This window comes from Vigna unguiculata, chromosome 7 (assembly GCF_037176805.1).
Source record: "Vigna unguiculata cultivar grain cowpea cultivar isolate G323 ecotype 2 chromosome 7, ASM3717680v1, whole genome shotgun sequence".
Taxonomy (NCBI): Eukaryota; Viridiplantae; Streptophyta; class Magnoliopsida; order Fabales; family Fabaceae; genus Vigna; species Vigna unguiculata.
The window spans coordinates 11,212,303-11,231,179 of record NC_140798.1 but is presented as its reverse complement, the minus strand read 5'-3'; the positions used below and the strand labels follow the sequence as shown (position 1 = coordinate 11,231,179).

The 18,877-nt window shown below is 33.1% G+C and overlaps 1 protein-coding gene across 8 annotated transcripts; it reads right to left on the bottom strand.

Moving 5' to 3' along the window:
- Positions 1-5,290: 5,290 nt before the first annotated feature.
- On the bottom strand, positions 5,291-14,453 carry UPL4 (ubiquitin-protein ligase 4). Of its 8 annotated transcripts, none has more exons than XM_028078322.2 (19): positions 14,329-14,451; positions 14,081-14,234; positions 12,861-13,528; positions 12,667-12,777; positions 12,409-12,525; positions 12,143-12,301; positions 11,889-12,050; positions 11,192-11,344; positions 10,992-11,113; positions 9,762-10,902; positions 9,573-9,656; positions 8,028-9,254; positions 7,674-7,904; positions 7,479-7,583; positions 6,700-6,780; positions 6,531-6,599; positions 6,297-6,425; positions 6,129-6,212; positions 5,291-5,636 (listed from the first exon to the last, which is right to left on the bottom strand). In XM_028078322.2, exons 3-19 carry the CDS (start codon positions 13,485-13,487, stop codon positions 5,571-5,573), a joined length of 4,668 nt encoding a protein of 1,555 aa, XP_027934123.1. In that variant the 5' UTR covers positions 13,488-13,528; positions 14,081-14,234; positions 14,329-14,451; the 3' UTR covers positions 5,291-5,570. The 8 variants fall into 8 exon arrangements, 7 of the variants coding, with proteins under 7 accessions (XP_027934123.1, XP_027934121.1, XP_027934124.1 ...); XM_028078320.2 differs by having other exon boundaries at positions 12,861-13,519; XM_028078323.2 differs by having other exon boundaries at positions 12,861-13,496.
- Positions 14,454-18,877: the final 4,424 nt, after the last annotated feature.

Sequence of the window (18,877 nt, the reverse complement as noted above, 5' to 3'; positions counted from 1 at the left end):
TTGTTTCTTTCCTCATGCACCTAGGTGGTATTCATAGGTAGAAAATGGAGACAAAGGAGTAAGTTGTAATAAGAATATAACCGTTAGCTATAAAAAACATTAACACATAAATTAAAGGTCTATACAAATATGAGTAACAGTAAGTTTTTATTTTAATTATTTATTTTTTAAATTACATTAAAATATTTCTAACAGTTAAAGAAACTTCAAACTTGTATTTGACTCTTCTTATTTCTTATACTCTTGTAATAAGAACGTTGTGAGGTTTGGGTTAAATTATTGCTTTAGAGAGTGTGGATGTACTCAGGGTCAAAGGGTATGGAAGAGTTATCTGTGTGTATCCTTGTTTTTATCTTATTTCTCTGTTAATAAGGTGATTCTTAGAAGTAAAGACGATATTCTAAATTGATGATGCATTTTTTCCAACAAAATATATATATATATATATATATATATATATATATATATATATATATAAATAAATAAATAAACAGACATACTTGAGGTATCTCAACCCATATACAAAAATATCACTATTTAAATAAAGTGGTGCTAGTTCAAACACAGAAAAATAACCCCTGCGTTGATTACATACACAAACATAAAACCAATAAAAAATGAGTGCTCAATAAAGACAGTTTGCTTCCTCGCGTGCGAGCTATGTAGTACAATGGCTCAATGTTATGGTATTTAGGCATTGCTACCAAATTGCTTTACAAAACATGATGTATGCATATGTTGGGTCTACCAGGAACTTCCTCCATTGGGAAAAGCACTCCATCTGCAAAACACCAAAGGAAAATATTCTGCACTAGATATAGCCCTCATTTGGTTAGCTTTTTAAGCATATGTATAATGGATGACCAAGCTAGCAATAAATTTAATTACTTTTTTCAATCATGCTTTAAAAGGAGACATCTTGTGGGGTAATGAAAGGCAACAAATCAGATACATCAGCATTGATATCCATACCCATGTGAATGTAGTAAATGTTACTCTGACGTACTAAGTGCTTCTATTGTATGTATCACATTGTATTTTGAGTTAGTAGATTAAACCCACCGGTGATATAGCACACTCATTGCCCTTCGAATCAGATTTAGGTTTCTAAAATACAGAGCAACTGACTTAATGTATTGGATTGGGCATCGATTCCAAAAATTAAAATTAGGAGTTTAATGTTTCATCCATGTCCAAATATTTAGTTGTGTCACAATAAGAATATCCTCAGGATCCACTTTTTCTTGTCTAAATACAATCCTATTTCTATGAGTCAATATATTCTATATGATTGATATCCATAAACCCTTTCATAATTGATTTCCATTGTTGTTAAGAACAAGTTAGGAGAATTGTTGGAAATGAACATTTAGCTAGTTATGGTGGAATGTACTGATACCTACCCCTTTGTTACATAAATTTCAATCCCTATTTCAGTGCTACACATGAGAAATAGATGGGTTACTGTTTCTTCTTCCAGCTCACATAAAGGACAAGAAATTTCTACTAATGATGATCCTCTCCTCCTAAGGTTTACCTCCGTGGTCATCCTATTTAACATTACCCTCCAAGCAAAAGTGTCATGCTAAAGGGACCACCTTTATGCTCCGCCCTATGAAGTTATACTGTGATAACAAATTTTCAATTAACATAATCCATAATCTAATACAATATGATAAAACCAAATATATTAAAGTAGACAAATATTTTATTAAAAAAGAGCTCGACAGTGTCATCATTTTCACACCATATATTTCTTCTTAAGAGCATCTTGCATATATACTTACCAAATAATTGAACAACTATAATTCTAAAAGATTTATATTCAAGCTTGAAATGGAAAACATTTGTTCACAGACTTGAGAAAGAGTGTTGAGATAGTGTAAAAAAAAATAAAAATTCCGGCTTTATTTTTATTTATTAAAATTATGTATTTATTAGACTTTAATTCTAAATATTTTATTTTTTATTATAAAATTATTCGATAGAATTCCAAAATTGTTTAGAAAGAGTTATATATATAAAATATTTAATGTGAATATTAAAAACAAAGTAGGTGAGAATAATTTTATTCTCCTTTATTCTTAAGATTTTATAATTATATTATTCTATAATTATATAATTCTAGGTTTCTAATTCTATAATTTTATTTTTATTTTTAATTTTTTTTCATATTATTTTTTTCTTTTCTACATATTTCTCTTTATCGCCTAACACTATTATATATATTTTAATCAAAACAAAAACTGATTATGAAAATAAAAATAATATGAATTTAATAATTTAATAAATATACATAATGAATAATGACATATTTGTTTATTTGTTACATAAATCTTAAATATATTATTATATTTTTTTTATCTGCAGTAACAAATTTAATAAATAAGGTAATTGGGTTGCCTAAACCGAAATACAACAGATAAAAAAAAAAAAAATTAACCAAATATCATAAACTCTCCTAAAAATCACATGAGATTGTGTCACAACAACAAAAACAAGGACAAACCCTTCTTCCTAATGCTTATTCAGTCACAAAGAAGCGTTATAAATATATTAAAAAATGTAAGTTAATTTTGAATGTATTGAATTCTGGATCGTATGAATACATAGTTCTCCCTCCAATCATTATTTTATATTAAAACATTTCTCGATCTAACTGCAATTATAATCTCGTTTGAATATTTATCATACATAATATATAACAATAATCATATCTTTAATTTAATGATTTAAAGCTAATATAAAGTTAACCAATTAACTATTTAATCTTAAATTAATCTATAACAATATATAAAGAGATTCTCTCTTTTGTATCCACATTTCAAAATTCTAATTTTACCCTTAAAAATATAATTATTTATTAAATTTTTGAAAATTGACCCGTATTTTTACAAGTTTTTTATAAAATCGTATATCTCTCTGCTTCTTCTCTCTTTTCCTATTTATCAACCGTTATTCTCTCATCTTTTCTGATATATTTCATTTTATTTTATATATTAACTTAATAACATTACAATATCATCACCTACTAATATAATATAATGCATATGTAAAAAATGCGTACACACAGGCTTAATGGTGCCTGTGTTTACACTAGTATTTTATAATTATAGTAATTAATTTCTTATTATAATGATTTTATAATTTTCATCTACCTGTTATATACTATAAAATTAAATTTTGTTAGGTATACATGTGTGACAATCCCACTTAACGAAAATGTTAGCAAAAAGAATGTCACTACTACACCTTTGAAGGTTTTCATTAAAGATTTTGATGGATACTCAAGCAAAAATACTACAAAATTAAGAGAAGCTCAAGATAAAGATATAGATGTAAGTTTTGAAATGGTTGAAATGCCAAAAAGGGGGAGGGGGGGAGGAGAGGAGGGGTTGAATTGGCTAATTAAAAATTTAGGCAATCTTTAAAGGCTAAAAACTATATTTAATTTGAATCAATTTGATCACCAAGTTTGAATGCAAACACCTTTGGGCAGTACACTTTCAACCGATCAAAAGCAGAGTTAGTCAATTAATTTTACTAGACAGATACTATACTAGTATAATCAATCGATTGAATCAGAAAAATAGTCGATTGAAATACTAGAAAAATACAGAAATGCAGATTTGCAATTTAGAGCAAGAACAATGTAAACGATCAATCAAGACAGGTTCTGATTGATTATACAAACATGCTCAATGCTGCAGATGTCACAAAAACACTTAAGAATATGAAAAAGATGGTTTAAATCCAAATTCTTTAAACTTTAAATGATAATGCAAGAGAGAAGGGTTGGAGAAAAGATTGGAGCACAAGATTTTATACTGGTTCACTCAAACCTGAGCTACATCCAGTTTGTCAAGGCAACCCGAGTGTGACTTTGCATTATTTCAAAAGATTTACAAAGTTTACACTCTTACACTTTCAAAATAAGCAAAAACACACACAAAAGACTTTTGAATCATACAAGAATCACAACAACACAGCAAGAACCTCTTGCAGACTTGGAAAACCACCAAGCATACACAGAAAGCTTGAGAAAGATCAAACCTCTGTGGTAACACAACCTTGCCTACCTCTAACACCTTCTCCAAGCTTCAACCACAAGCAAAAAGCTCCAAGAATTTATCCAAGATCAATCTTCAACAACTGTAGTCTGAATGATCATGAAAGAGAGAGAATTACAAGGTTTCCAGAACAGTTTCGCGCTAAAAAATGGTCTTGTTACCTCTCTTTCAAAAATCACAGCACTTATAGTCAAACTGTTACGAAATTCAACAGCTTGATTTTCAAATCAATCGGTTGATTTCACTTAAGTGAAATCAGTCGATTAAAAAATAAATCAACTGATTGAATAAGTAACAGTTTAAGACTACTGTAGCTAACCTTTTAACCTGTTGAAAATTCATTCAACATATTAAAAGACACATTTTAACCTGTTGAAAAGTATATCAACAGATTAAAAAACACAATAAAGACCAAATACATCTAACTAATGCTACAAGGTCTACAAAATACAGACAAGGTCGGCTGGCTTGCATAACCCTCATTGTGTATTTTTTTTTCTTCAAAATATGTTCATAACTTATGACGTGTACACTAATATGAGTATTTTGTGGAATTGACATTAATTAAGTTTGGTTTTGGAAGGGCTTTCATCGGTTCTCGGTTCTATTTGAAAATTTTAGTGGTACTTGAAAATACAAAACGTAAATTGAAAAAAAAACCATTATAAAAATACAAAATGCTCTTTTTTTTGAAAATTTTAAAAAATACAAAACGTAAATACAAAATGCTCTTTTTTTTATGACTCTTGGGCAATTTATCAATTTAATTGTCCATCGGTTCTATTTTAACCTCTTTTTTTTTTTCAATAAATTGTGCTCTATATTGCAAAAATTAGAAAACCTTTAGTATATTTTGATTTAACCTAAAAGTGAAATATTAAATTTGCTTAAATGCCGAAAACCCATATTAGTGTGTCCAATTTTTAGTTTTCTTCCGTTTATTTTTATTTTATTTTTGATATTCTTGATTCTTTTCATATAGTCTATCCGCAACTAATCTTGCAAAAGTAACAATCTACCCTAAAAAACGTAGCCCACATGTAGTTTACGACCACTGGCCTTCAGATGAAAGACTCGAAGATCAATTCATATCAGTCTCTGTTTTTTTTTTTTCATTAGAAAGTGCAAAACGGTGAAAGTTCAGAAATAAAAAAGTTATGCGCAACTAAAAGGGAAAACAAATATAAACTAAAATACAGTAGATGCAACATAAGCAAAGATAAGAACTAACATCATTCTGCATGTAATAGACTAAAATATTAATGATTAAGGTTCCTGTACAAATACTGTACATCAAATACCATGCGTGACCCTTGAAAGTGTCCCCATCTGTTTCTGTACAGCTGATACCAGTCAATGAACTAAACTATCAGCATGCTATGTACACACCCCCAACAATTGTAGTCAGTGAAAACAGCACCTTCATCTACCACTGCCAGCACCCTTATCTACACTACTACCCTAATAATTACATTTTCATAATCATTCAAGATAGAGAAATTACGAAAGGTGGAAAGATCCTTGACCTTCTGTTATGGCATACAACAACTTTTCTTTCATCCTCTCCTGAAATTCAGTGCCAAACAATATTTAGGTTCAAAAGGTAAGAAAAACATTTCCTAAAACTCCTTATGCGTTTTAAAAAGAAAGCTTGACATAGATGGGTTAAGTATGTTTTAGTCACTCAACTTTGAAACGAAATTGAAATTCGTAGTCAAAACTTTGATATATTTTAGTATCTAAACTTTAAAAATAAATGAATATAATTTTTTTAACTGAATTACAATGACTTTTTTTTTATATGTCAAACACATTTCATGCTAATATGAGTTGTTTATATCCTTTGATACATTTTCGCTTCAATAATTACTCGGAAAAGTGTTTGACACATAAGAAAAAGTTAATGTAATTGGATTAAAAATACTATATCCATTCATTTTTAATGTTCGAGGACCAAAATGTGTTAAAGCTGCGAACTAAGGACAAATTTCAATTTCGCGTCAAAGTTAAAGAACTAAACACATACTTAATCCAAAATAGAATAAAATGGGAAGTTACTTTTGATGAGTACGGAGGTAGCTTGAGATAATTAGCACAAGTCATCACGCTCGGTAGATCTGTATCTGCCCGGTTGTTACAATGCTGTTGATCATGGGTGTAAGTAGACTAACACAAAATATGTAATTGTTAAGCATTAAAAACTGCACTGAGAATGTAAGTGTAAACCTTTCGGACAATAGTTAACTTTGGATTCAGAGATGCCAACCCTCCTGGAGGTAGTCGAGGTGCACCAGTCACAAACTGCAGAAATGCTCGCCGCTGTTCATGATCAAATTCCCGAACAATCTCCAACAACTGAATCCACAGAAGTAGATGATTCATAAATCACGAGATTCAGGTTAAAAAAAACAAAAATGTTTTTGTGAGATTAAAAGTATCTAAATGTACATGAATGCTTACATTAACAATGGGAGGACTGCTAGCAGTGTACCCATGATCAAACTTAATGTTATCTCCAAGCTCGTTGATCTGTTTTAACAAGCACACTTATGCTTAATTGTTTTTCCTCTATTCTCGAAGAGAAAATTACATATATACAAAACGGTTATATTAATGAAATTGTACTTACAGCCCAAGAGTCATACTCTCCACAAAGCATTCGCTCAAGTTCTTCTTCATTGAAAATCTGAAGATGTTCAATGGAGAAAACCTAAAGGTAGAAAATAATTTTGCAAAGAAAAATACTTATCAGAATCACTATAAGATATAGCAGAAATTCATAAGAGGTATTGTAAATGGCAGTAATTCTAAAAGAAAACTTTATATTCACTATACAGTTACTGATCTAGAGGTTCTACCATAAAAACACAAATAAAAATTGACGCAGAAGAACAAGAAAACCTAATTCTGATTATAAATTGTTATTATACTGAGGAAACACATGTAAGAAGTGTAATAGTCCAAATATTTGGTTCAGGAATCTTGAGTATCAGACTTCTTTCATTCACCACCCAAGCCCCCTTCCTCCCCCCATTTCCCCCCAAAGTTTTAGGATGAAACGAAATTGAGATGTTGGGTGTAACTAAGTGAATCCAATTCAAATTTTCTAGACATCTTGGTATTTATAAGCAAAATGAAAATAAGGGCCAAAAGAAAGTGAAAACAAAATGTTGATGTCAAAATCAAACATGGGGACGAAATGGGAAGTTCCAGACCTCCTCAAGGACTACTAGCCACAATTGTTAAAACCTCTGACAGATTCATATTTAGACTGATCTATAAAATATAAAGAAAGTTAGACACCTGATCAATTAAATTGATTTAGAGAACTTGACACAAAAGAGAAGAGAAAGTGTATATGATAAAGTATAACTAATTTGACTATCATTAAGACGAAAAATAAGATACCTTGTTAAAGCCAGATTTAAAAGCTTCCACTTGTCTTGAAATTCCAGACCTCACAGTTGCATCGACAATAAGTGAAACATAATCCTCTAGATTTCTCATATTTACCTACAGAAAATATAAATATGTAAAGTGCATACAACCATTGAAGGCACTAAAGTGCAGATAGAATGACACAAATATCCAGCAATGACCCACCATGGAATGATCAGTCCCTGAAGCAAGAACAATATCAGGATACCCAGGAAGAGTAAAATCAAGACAGAGATCTTCAATACTAGTATCTCGAAAGCTTTTTCTATATTGCAACTCAGCATTCCCTCCATTGCAAGACTCCATAGTACTTTTCCTGATAACTAGTGCTTGAAACTCTTGCAGTACCCTACCAAGCCCAGGATCAAATGATAGTATGTCGTATAGAGAAAGTTCCTAAAGAGACATGGTACAAACAAAAAGAGTAATTCAGCCAGTTATAATGACTGCCATTGGAAATCTTCCATACTTGGTTGCAAGCTCATGTGATATTCATTGATTGCACTGAGAATTTATTACCTTTCCAAGAATAAGTTTATAGAAAGCTTTGGAGAAGTGGAGATCTAAGATCCTCCCATCTTGAAGTGCTTTAGCAACAACTTGGCCTAGAAGGAAAAATTTCTTTGCTACGTCAGAGAACTGTTTGTCACCAGATGTATCTTGCATTGATGACCACGGACGAGGAAAGAGTCCATAAAAAGAATGAATTCCCATTTCCTCAGCCTGCAAATTTGACTTGAGGGTGAACGAAGAAACATCTTCTCTCCACATGCCCAAGCCAGATTTCTGGAACTCATGGCACACTAAGGTATAAAATTCCAAGGTTGGTCCAAGACCAGTGCCCACTTCTTCATCATATTCCACTTCAAGAACAACTTTGTGACTGGCATGCAGCTCCATCATTTTTGCAGCAGATTCCAAAATCCGGTTGCGATGAACTAAAAATTTCTTTTTTGGCAATCCACCAGGGCCCAGTCGTCTATCAATCACTGATCCCGAGCCATTGTGAGACAAGTGAGGTTGAACTTGTGGCTGACCAAATGCTTTCAATTTGAAGTACTTGCATCTTGCCTCGAAACTGAATAAGAAAGGACATGACACCATTAATTGACTACACCACAATGGCATACCACCAACGGAGACAGCCAAAGAGTCCCTCATCTGTTGCTCTAGCTTCTCTGTCAATTTACTGCTTACAAACTCATTTTGTGGGACAGAAGGAACTATTATTTTTAGACTATCCAAGTCATCCACTTTCCCTTTACCAAAAGCACAAATCCTTTCACGAGACATTAGGTGAAATATAAGTCTGTTCATGCTTTCCAAGCATTTAAGAAGAAATAAAATATCATAAGTTGGACTTGACTTCTCCAGATCAGACACAAGTTCACAAGAGAATATATCTGAGAAAAATGGAGTATGCTGATAATGAGCTAAAACTTTATCATCAGAGATATCCTGAGGTGAAAAGTGATATTGTGGAGGTATTATGTCCTGAGATTCTACAGCACTTCTGTAGGTTATTGTGTGCACATGACTCCACAGTTTTGCACTGGAAAAAGAATCATTTTGTTTTATTATATGGCCAAGAATTGCCTGATATAAAGTCAATTTTTGATCCAGACGTTGTCCTTCAATGAAAAAGACAAGCTTTTGAGCAGCTTCATTGCTACAAAATGAAGGATCCTGTTTTTCTAGTTTTGGACTTGGTTCTGCATTCATTTGCAATTCTTGTACGGTGTAACCCTGACAACAATTACAAAAAAGTCAAATAGAGTCAAAAGTTTAAACATACTAATTGTTACCAAGGCAACATAGAATTTAATCAAATTAGTGAAATTTCTTTTGCAAATGAGATACATAACTACAAAAAATAGAAGCATTAAATCACAATAAACCAATAGAGAATGATATATTGAGTAATCAGAAGATATATAATCTTGATTGCAAAAAATGTTTAAAACTGTAAAATAACAAAATTTAGAAAAGGGGGCCAAACTTAAATGCCAAGAACAATTGAGTTTTGACGTAAATAACAAGATTGTTCCTGGTGATCTCTACAACCTGAGTTCTAGAGGAGGAGGATTCCCCGGCATTCATGGTGACTACTTGATCACTTATGGGTTGCATCAACTTCGGTTGATCCTTCTACAAGATGACATAGTTGGAAAAATGTAAGATAAATTAACAAGGAAAAAACACACAGAAAGGCAGATACTTATGTAAAACAATAACCAAAGCCACAAATACAACCTGTGTATCAGGAAAATCTGTCATCATGTCAACAGGCCCCAAAGTATCGGGAATTTCAACTGAGACTGAAATTGCATGTGATGGTGATTGAATTGGAGGACTTTCGGGTAGCAACACTTGGATGGATGGTGATTTAGAATGCTCTGTGCTTTTTGAACTAACCTTTGGCCATAGATATGCTTCAATAGAATGCATACAAGAAAAAGGATCAACAGTATGAAAATCCTCAGTGTAGTCACTCAGGAAAGTCTCTCCTTCCCCCCTGACAAAACGAACTTTCAGACAAGGGTAAGGAATAGAACATCTATTAGGAACAGTAGCGAATGAATTTCTGAGTTTTGGTCCACTGCTCAGAATAATAGGGAAAGCTTCCAATGAAGTTAGTGCAGTTTGCAAGTTCCTGATTAATATAGAAATGGGTATTTCACAAGAGAGATGCTGAGAAGCACACACACTAGCTAAAGCCTCAAATCGTTTCTCTAAGACAGCATTATAATTACAGACACTTTGTACTCCTTTGTTTTCCCTCATATACTGACCCAGAGATAAATAACTAACAAGTGATTTCACAACTCCACTTTCAATAAATTCAAAAGTAGAAACTTGTTCCTTGCCAGTAAGCTTGTCCATAATTTGATACAATATATTATTGATCTTCTCCTCAAGCACAGCAAGACCACCATTGTCAGTAGACATGCTCAACAAATCATTAGACAGTGCTCTAAGATTTTGTAAAATATCAGTCAATCCTTTCTCAGAATCAAATAATTCTGGAGCTAAATATTTTGTCTTTATATGCTCTGCTAGATTATAAACAGAGTCTTTATCAAGTTTGCAACTTCTGGCTTCTGAAGATGTAGGAGATTGGCCAGTTGAAAATGCATAACATAAGCACTTGAGGGTCTCTCTTGAGGCAGACTTTTGACTAGAGTCTGACGACAGCTGGATGCCACTAAACACCGGGTACATCAATTTTGAAGATCTTTCCGGTGTTAGTAGTGCATCAATGGCAAAAAAGACTCCTTCCTTTATAAACAACTTTAAGAAATTATCTGAAAAATTGTGAAGGATAATCTCAGCAATTTGTAATGCTAACATTAGCATGTGGTGATCCTTTCTAGTGAAAACTCCAGCCAAAAAACTGCCACGTTAACCAGATAAAATGAACATTAATATATTAACAAAATCCACGTAATAATGAAATAATGAGGATAAGAAGATCTGCATCACCTTGAAATATTGGCATTTTTTAGCAATTCAACAAGCATGTCAGATTTGCTTGAATTGACTATCTTGTACATAACAGACAGACATCCGTGGCAAACAAATAAACTTGCACCAGAATTGAACACCTGTACAAGGATGAGGTAGGTATTGCAATGTAACAGAAAAGGAAGAGCATTTAGTTAATTACGAGAAAATCAGCCAACCTGGATTAACATGGGGAACAAATCGATTCCAAGCCTTTGCAGGAAATCTGGGTGATTATCTAGAAAGGATTCTTTTTCTAGCACCAGTTGATCATTCTGATCTTTAGCCCGATCAGGTAGAAGTTCATTTAGCAGTTTGAGTGCTTCATATACCTAGAAAAATCAGCAAATAATATGACATGCCTTTCACACAGCTTATTCCATTAGATGAGGCATGCATTTCTGAATGAAATTACCAAATAAATATGGAGAACATATTTCAACTAACAAACTAAGGGGCAGTAAATTTAACAACGAATGTTTTTTATGCATAGGTATAGTATTGCTCGTACCATGGACAATTGGGTGTAAAGAAAGGATATGATTTCTTCAAATTTAGTAAGAAAATCATCATTTTTCTAAAGATCGGGGGTCTACTATGAAATATAGGATTTAAATATTTATAATAATACAATAATTATTTATATTTTTGAGGAAAACAAATTGTTCGTGTTTTACTTTAAGGCTAATAGCTTCTAAAAGAAGTTGTATCACATTCACATAAAAATAGTCAGTTATTATTATTATTATTATAAAAATATATATTAATATAAAAAAATACCAATAAACAAATTCCTTACAAACAAAGAAAGATACCTACATTTACAGTTTGAAAAAAGGAAACCAGCTAAAGAAAACAGGGTCCTAAGCTAAATACCCGATTACAGTGTCCACCAACGAGCTGTGACGTTGATACTCCATATGAGAGGTCAAATGTAGCTAATATTTCTTTCAATATGCTGCTTATATTGAGTTCATATAAAGTCCTGAAGGCTACAAGTGACCCAGATGAAAGTTTGACAAGTAATCCTATCAATCCCTGACAAACAAAATAATAGATTTACATAAACTTCACAGGTCATAAGAAAGAAGGAAAAGTGTAATATGAATATGACATAAAAGATAGCTTACATTGTAAATTAATTGAGATAGGGCAGTCTGACCATTTGAACTTAAAAGATGTGTGACCTGTTGAATCAAGCCATGTTTACAAAGCTCATCCAACATTTCTGAGGACTGCCCAACTCGTTCTACAATTTTGATTAAGCATGTAGCAACATTTTCAACAAGCTGCAGAAGATTAGTAGCAGGTCAGCACAAGGTTGGATGAAACTACAACAGAATAAAAGATGCAAATCCGGTCGGTGTCCAATCATTTTAAATCCATTCATTGGTACCTGCCGATCCTCATACTGAAGAAGATTGCATAATATAGGAACAGCCTCCATAAAAAGTGAAGGGTTTTCAGAAGGAAGCTTCTTGCATATGTTCACCACAGTAGAAAGAGCTACTCTCTGGTAAAAGGGGAGATCATAAACCAATAAAACAAATCACTCCTCTAGAACTTTAAATCATAAAATACGGTTTTTAAGGATAACAAAAAAGAAAATGGTCATTACTCATGAAGATGACACTCTACTGTGTTAGAGCCTTACCTGGATGCTTGTTGAGAAGAAGTCAATATAACTGAGAACGGCCATAATTGCCCCAGCCTCTAAGCAAGCAAGGGGTTGCTCTCTCGATATCTTTTCTAATGCTTGGAGACACTTCATGATTTCAATATCATTAAGTTATATCCCTTTTATTGTACAAAGAATATAATATGGAAGAACAAACAAACATGAATTACCTGTTCAGCTACATCTTGATACTCAATAGCATATAATCTTTGACATAAGGTTGGAACAGCATCATGTTGAACAAGAAAACCAGCTGATCTAGGATACAAATCACATATATAGGTTATGGCCCTTATAGAAAACAACATGATATCTGGATTCTTCTCATCCTTTGCAAGCTTTACAAGTAATGGTGATAACAAGTCAGAAGTCATGCTGGATAGAGAACCCTCTGTACAAAATGACAAAACTTCACAGAGTTCAGTGAGTACAGCTAATTGACAAGAGGGTTCAGTCTGTTCACTCAAGCTACTTATGATATTCTTAAATTTTCCATGATCACTGGATAGTCTCCTTCTATGATACTCATAAAGGGTGCTATTATGCTGCTGATCCATGTCATCTGAATCACACGATCCATAAGTTGAATCCTTCTCTGGATCTCCCTCTGATTGACTTGAAGCTGAAGCAGACGATGAAGTATCCATATCGTGATCATTTGTCTCCACTATTGAATTCATATGTGTTTGAACTGATGAGTTTGAAGAACTTGGTCTGAAATCCAATGAACTGCACGCACGCTTATCAGCAGGCAGTTCATCCACCATGTCAGGACGCTTTTGGCCTCTACTTCCCATTAATTGCTTCTACACCCAATGGAAACAGACCCCTGTCAGTTCTGAACTTTGTCAGTTTTCATTCAACACCATAAATCCTTAATCACATGTTAGCCCAACAACTCTGAATTCTGAGCAAAGAAGACTGACATTCTTGTTTTTCTTTTTGGATGAGAAAAAAGAAGTAAGTTAACTGCAATCCAAAACAATCAACTCTTCCCTTTATTCAAAGCTTTCCTCAAATACAATAAGCACACATAGTTATTATTCTTATTTTTCATTATCATCCGAGTTAATTGTTCATCAAAACCTTATTCCCAAAACAGAATAAAAAAGTGACAGTAGCCGATGATGTATTTTCACAACATCAAACCATTGAAACAACATAAAAAATATCAAATCAATTTAAAACCCAAGAACCTTAACCTCAGACTGAACAAATCAAACACCACAATTTCCATAACAGATAAAATTGCATTAAAAAAATAGGAAAAAGATATAATAATGAAGAAACAAACACAAACACACAATGACAGCAAAAGGATACGATCAGTGACAAGAAGATCACAAAAAGTTGAAGACTCAAAACAACAATAATTTCAATGGTTATCTACCTAGTCGTAGTTCTTAATCGGTCTTCGACTTTATCGAAGACCCCAGTTTTCGTATCAACAAGATGAACAACGATGCTAGGTGAATTTTAAAGCAAAGCTAATTTTCTTCTGCTTCCTCTTTCTCTTTGGTTTACTTCTTCAGCGAATGTTTAATCTGATAGGGAATAAGAGAATGAATTGGTATAAAGGATTAAGGAATTGATGAAAAAAAGAGAGAGAAAAATAAAAAATTGAAGAAAAAAAAAAACCAGAGAAAGGAAGGGTGATTGCACACCAACGCTTGCAACTTGGAAAACATAACAACAAAAGGGTGATAGTGTAAATATTTATGAGATGATTATTGGTTTTAATCACCATTAGCCTAATTGGAATAGATAGATACTCTGATGATGAGGTCTATGAACTTTGATGCACCTTCCAATCAACAACCGTTGCCACCTGTATCGGTGGTTGTTGGGGGCTTTGCCTTAAATTTAGAAATTAAACATTTTTTTATAAGATCACTCTGGATTTTGTTCTTTAACATTTACACATGGTAACTGTATATGAAGAATATAAAAATAAAATCATGATCAAAATATAAATGATAATATTTTAAATTATAAATCAAACTGAACAAACATTAGAAAATTAAGCAAACAGAAAAGTAAAATATATCATTTTTATTGGTATTTGATTTAGGATATTATACCCACAAAATTCATCTCAGATATATTATAAATTATAAATCTCAACAAAATTTGATTTTTTTTTTATCATGAACAAAAATGATCAGCTCATGTTAAGAATTACCAACTATTTACTTTCAATCAATTTTTATCAATGTAATAATTATGATTTTGTTGGAAGAAAAAGAATTTTCTATTTAACTTATATGATTTGATATAGTCTTTATGTTTTCTATCTTTGTTGCACAATAACTTAACGGTCAACTAGTAAAATAATTATATATTAATACCCGTTATTTTTATTATTATTTTCTGTTATATACATCATCAAAACGAAGTAGTTATCAAATGACTAGAAATTTTTGGAATTTATTATTAGTTATTGATTATTAATCAATTGCTTTTAAAGAGAGAACATTCAGGATGTTTTATAGCCTATAAATATATTTGTTTTTAAATAAAATCTTGCCTATTTTAATCTATAATGATATATAAAAGTTTCTTTTTTTTATCCACATTTTTTTAAATTTTATTCTTAATTATTATTTTAAAAATTATTTATTTTATAAATAAATTATTTATAACCATTATTTTAAAAATCTTTTTTATTTTTAATAGTTATTTTAAAAATCTCTTTTGTTTACATATTTCATTTTTCCAATTTTACTACTTATTTTAAAAATTAATTATTTTATAAATAACTTATCTTTAACCATTATTTTAAAAATTTATTTTATTGTTAACAGTTATTTTATTTAACAACTATTTTAAAAATTAATTATATATTTCAAAAATAAATATTATTGATCTTAACTATTTTTTTATGAAAATTAAAAATATATGTTCATTGTAAACAATAAATTTGTATATAATTTTTTATTCTTATGTGAATTATTAAAATATTAATTAATAAACGAAGATATGGTGACGTTAAAATAAATTATTAAGAAACTTCCAATTTTTGTTCTATTATTTGTACCTATATATAAAATGATACATTTTTTTTTTTATATATTTACTTTTCTTAGTGTTTCTCTAATAATATAATTTTTAATCTTAACTTATCTGTTAAGAGCAATTATATAAAACTATTATCAATTTCAAGTTTTCTCTATTTTTTGTCCATTTATAACTTTTAACCTACATTCTTTATTTTATGTAGGGATAGCAAAACAGATTAAGCTCGATGGGTTAGTCCACCCATAAAAGATGGGTCGGGATAGAGAATCGAACCCACGAAATTTATCACCCGGCCTGTCCAACCTGTCAGCCCGTTGGGCCAGCTCACACTTTAAGTTCAGCTAGCTCATGGCATTTTGTTAAAAAGATGAACATGTGCTTTCTTTTGCAACTCTCTTTCCTTCTCCTCGCAGACTCTCATTTCACACATCTCTCACTCTCAAACTCTCATCTATCTTTGTGCCTCTCTTATCTCATCATCATCTCATCTCATAGACTCCCATCTTTTTTTGTTCCCTCCCACCACCACAAATTCATTTTGTCCAACAACCACCAGTAGGAGTGAAGGACAAGCGCGACGTGAGCCACCGGCGCGACCACACTAATGCGACTTCCATCAAGGCAATGTGAGCCATCAGTGCTACCACCACCAGCAGCGACCACCACCAGCGAGGGAGAGCGGTGGCCAGCACGAAACATATTTTCTAAACCCTAATTTCGCGATGTTACCCTATTTTGCATCGCGATTTTCCCTATTTTTATAGTTTTTGTTTTGGGACTGATTGTGTTGAGTGATTTTGCGATTTTGTTAATTTGCGATTTTGTGTTCATCCAATTTCAGATTGTTGAGGGATAATATGCTTGATCATTTTGAGTGATAATATAATCATAGAATTATATTAATCATCATGAAACATGAATCTGGTTGAATGGTTGTGCATGGATTTGACATTGGCTTGGTTAGAGGTTCAAACCTTGGAAAACCCAAATTAAACTTTCTTTTTGCCAAAATTTCCTTTGGCATGAAGGTGAAAGGGCATGGAAACCCTAGCTGGCTAAGGAGCAACCAAGGGTGGCTGAAAAACAGATTATAATGGACCATTGAATGGTAATTAACATTATCATTAAGCCTCATTTTCGTTTTTGGTCATTAACATAGCTTTAAGGAATCATTAAAAGGACAATTCTAGGTTAGAAGAAAGGTTTGCAAGGTTGTCATTGTTACATAGTGAGAGGAGAGCGAAATTGAGAGTGTGCTAAGATAATTGAGAGCTTGTTTGGAGCTGTTGCAGAAGGGGTGAAGGAAACCATTGTTGAGCAAGAGGAATCTCGGAATTCTCAAGTTTTTAGCGAGGAAACCAGGTTAGGGGAGCTAGACTCCGATACTTTTATGTGTATTGTTAATTGCATGAAATGTATGTTAAATTGAATGCATGTTCTCTATTTTATCTGCGATTTTCGGGTTTCAGGAAAATTTCAAGAAACCGCCTGGCGGGCTATACATAGCCGCCAGGCAACTCATGCTTTTATAGTGGTTTCTGGGTTCCTGAGGGAGGAACCGCCTGGCGGCACATCCATAGCCGCCAGGAAAAACATGTTGCTTACCCAGTTTTTTGGGTTTTGGTTGAATTGCCTGGCGGTGACGAACACCCGCCAGGCGACGCGAGCCACTTTTGACTCAATTTTGAGTTTTTACCTGTTTTGGGGGATTTTTAATCGATGGTAAGGGTAGTTAGATAATTAACTGATGAAATGGGAGTGATTAATTGTGATTTCATGAGGTGATAAGGGAACAATTGGATGATCCCAACATAATCTTGTTCTAGGGTTGAACACTTGGGGATTTTGATTTCTGGAGGAAATTTCATGAGAAAGAGGGCATAAAATATAGACTCTTGAAAGTATAATTTAATAATAGTATCATAAGCGTATGATCAAAGTGCATTGGATGGAAAGTTTACGAGACATGTACAAAATGGGGGAGTTTGGATTCGCGTTGGTGCAGGACAGAATTCTGGGTTGCCTAGAACTTATGGACTGCCTGGCGGCACCTAGCCTACGCCAGGCGACAGAGCAGAGAAGGAATTCCTATGTGGCTCTTTAGCTATACTAGCAAGGTGGGGCCCCTATGGAAGTGGAATTTTAAGAAAACCATGTATGAATCCTTAGACAAAAACTAAGATTGTTTAGTTATGAAGTGATGGTATGGGTTAACTTGGGATTTAAATTGGAAAGTTGATGGACTTGATTAATAAACATATTGTAGTAGAAGTATGAGTAAATTAGAGTTCTGTATGATTAAAACCTGAGTGTACATGGGATATAACCATAGGTTTGAGTACACTGGACTTGGCATTAATGATTGTTTGGAGATTTTGGTGATATAGTAGAAAATGTTGGTACACAAGTAATATGGTTGTGGATGGCACACTGTGAAATAGGAAGTGTGAACTTGTGAAACCTTTGGGGTAGGGAACCAAATTGGTAAACCATAATAGAGAGGAAAAAATAGTAAAGAAATTGATATTGTGGTCTTAAACCAAATTCATTGGTTATAAATAGTATAGATGTGAACCAACTGAATTAGGGTAAAAGTATTGTAGATTCGTAGGTCCAATTTTGGAGTTATAAGCTGTTCGGAGTGCCTGAAATCTAGTACTGCGCGAGTACTGATGTGGCGCTTGACGGGGGTATTGGAGTGTGTACGCTTGGCGGTGTGGGTTGTCCCGCCATGCGGTGCCTGCAAATGTTGGTGGTTCTGAGGCACTGTACGCCTAGCAGTACGCATCCCCCACCAGGCGGTCTAGAGGCTTGTTGCGTTTAGCGCGTCGTGAGCAGTGGCAAGCAGTTTTGCTGCAGCAAATTAGTGTTATGCTTGTTATGATGTGCGTGATCTCCAAGGCTTCTATGATACCTTAATGGTCGGCTTGCTGGTGTTCTTTGAGTTGTGGCTCAGAACGTATCCCTTGAGTTAAGCTCGGGATAGGGGTTAAACATGTGATATTCCTTGAGTTGAGCTCGGAATGACATCCCTAGAGTTGAGCTCGAGATGACGGATGAACACGAGGAACTCTTGAGTTGAGCTCGGGTTGGCGAGTGTTACAGGTGAGAGTGTGCTGGTTGTGGCCAGTACAGATGGGTCCGGATAGATTGCCCTCCTCAGTATTTG

Excerpts from the sequence above, each read along its gene's own strand:
- UPL4 (XM_028078322.2), bottom strand. The coding sequence starts at position 13,487 with ATGGGAAGTAGAGGCCAAAAGCGTCCTGACATGGTGGATGAACTGCCT. Across the intron at positions 9,255-9,572 it reads CCTCCTCCTCTAGAACTCAG|GGTTACACCGTACAAGAATT; the intron begins GTTGTAGAGATC and ends AATTGTTGTCAG. Across the intron at positions 6,600-6,699 it reads GAGAGTATGACTCTTGGGCT|ATCAACGAGCTTGGAGATAA; the intron begins GTAAGTACAATT and ends TTGTTAAAACAG.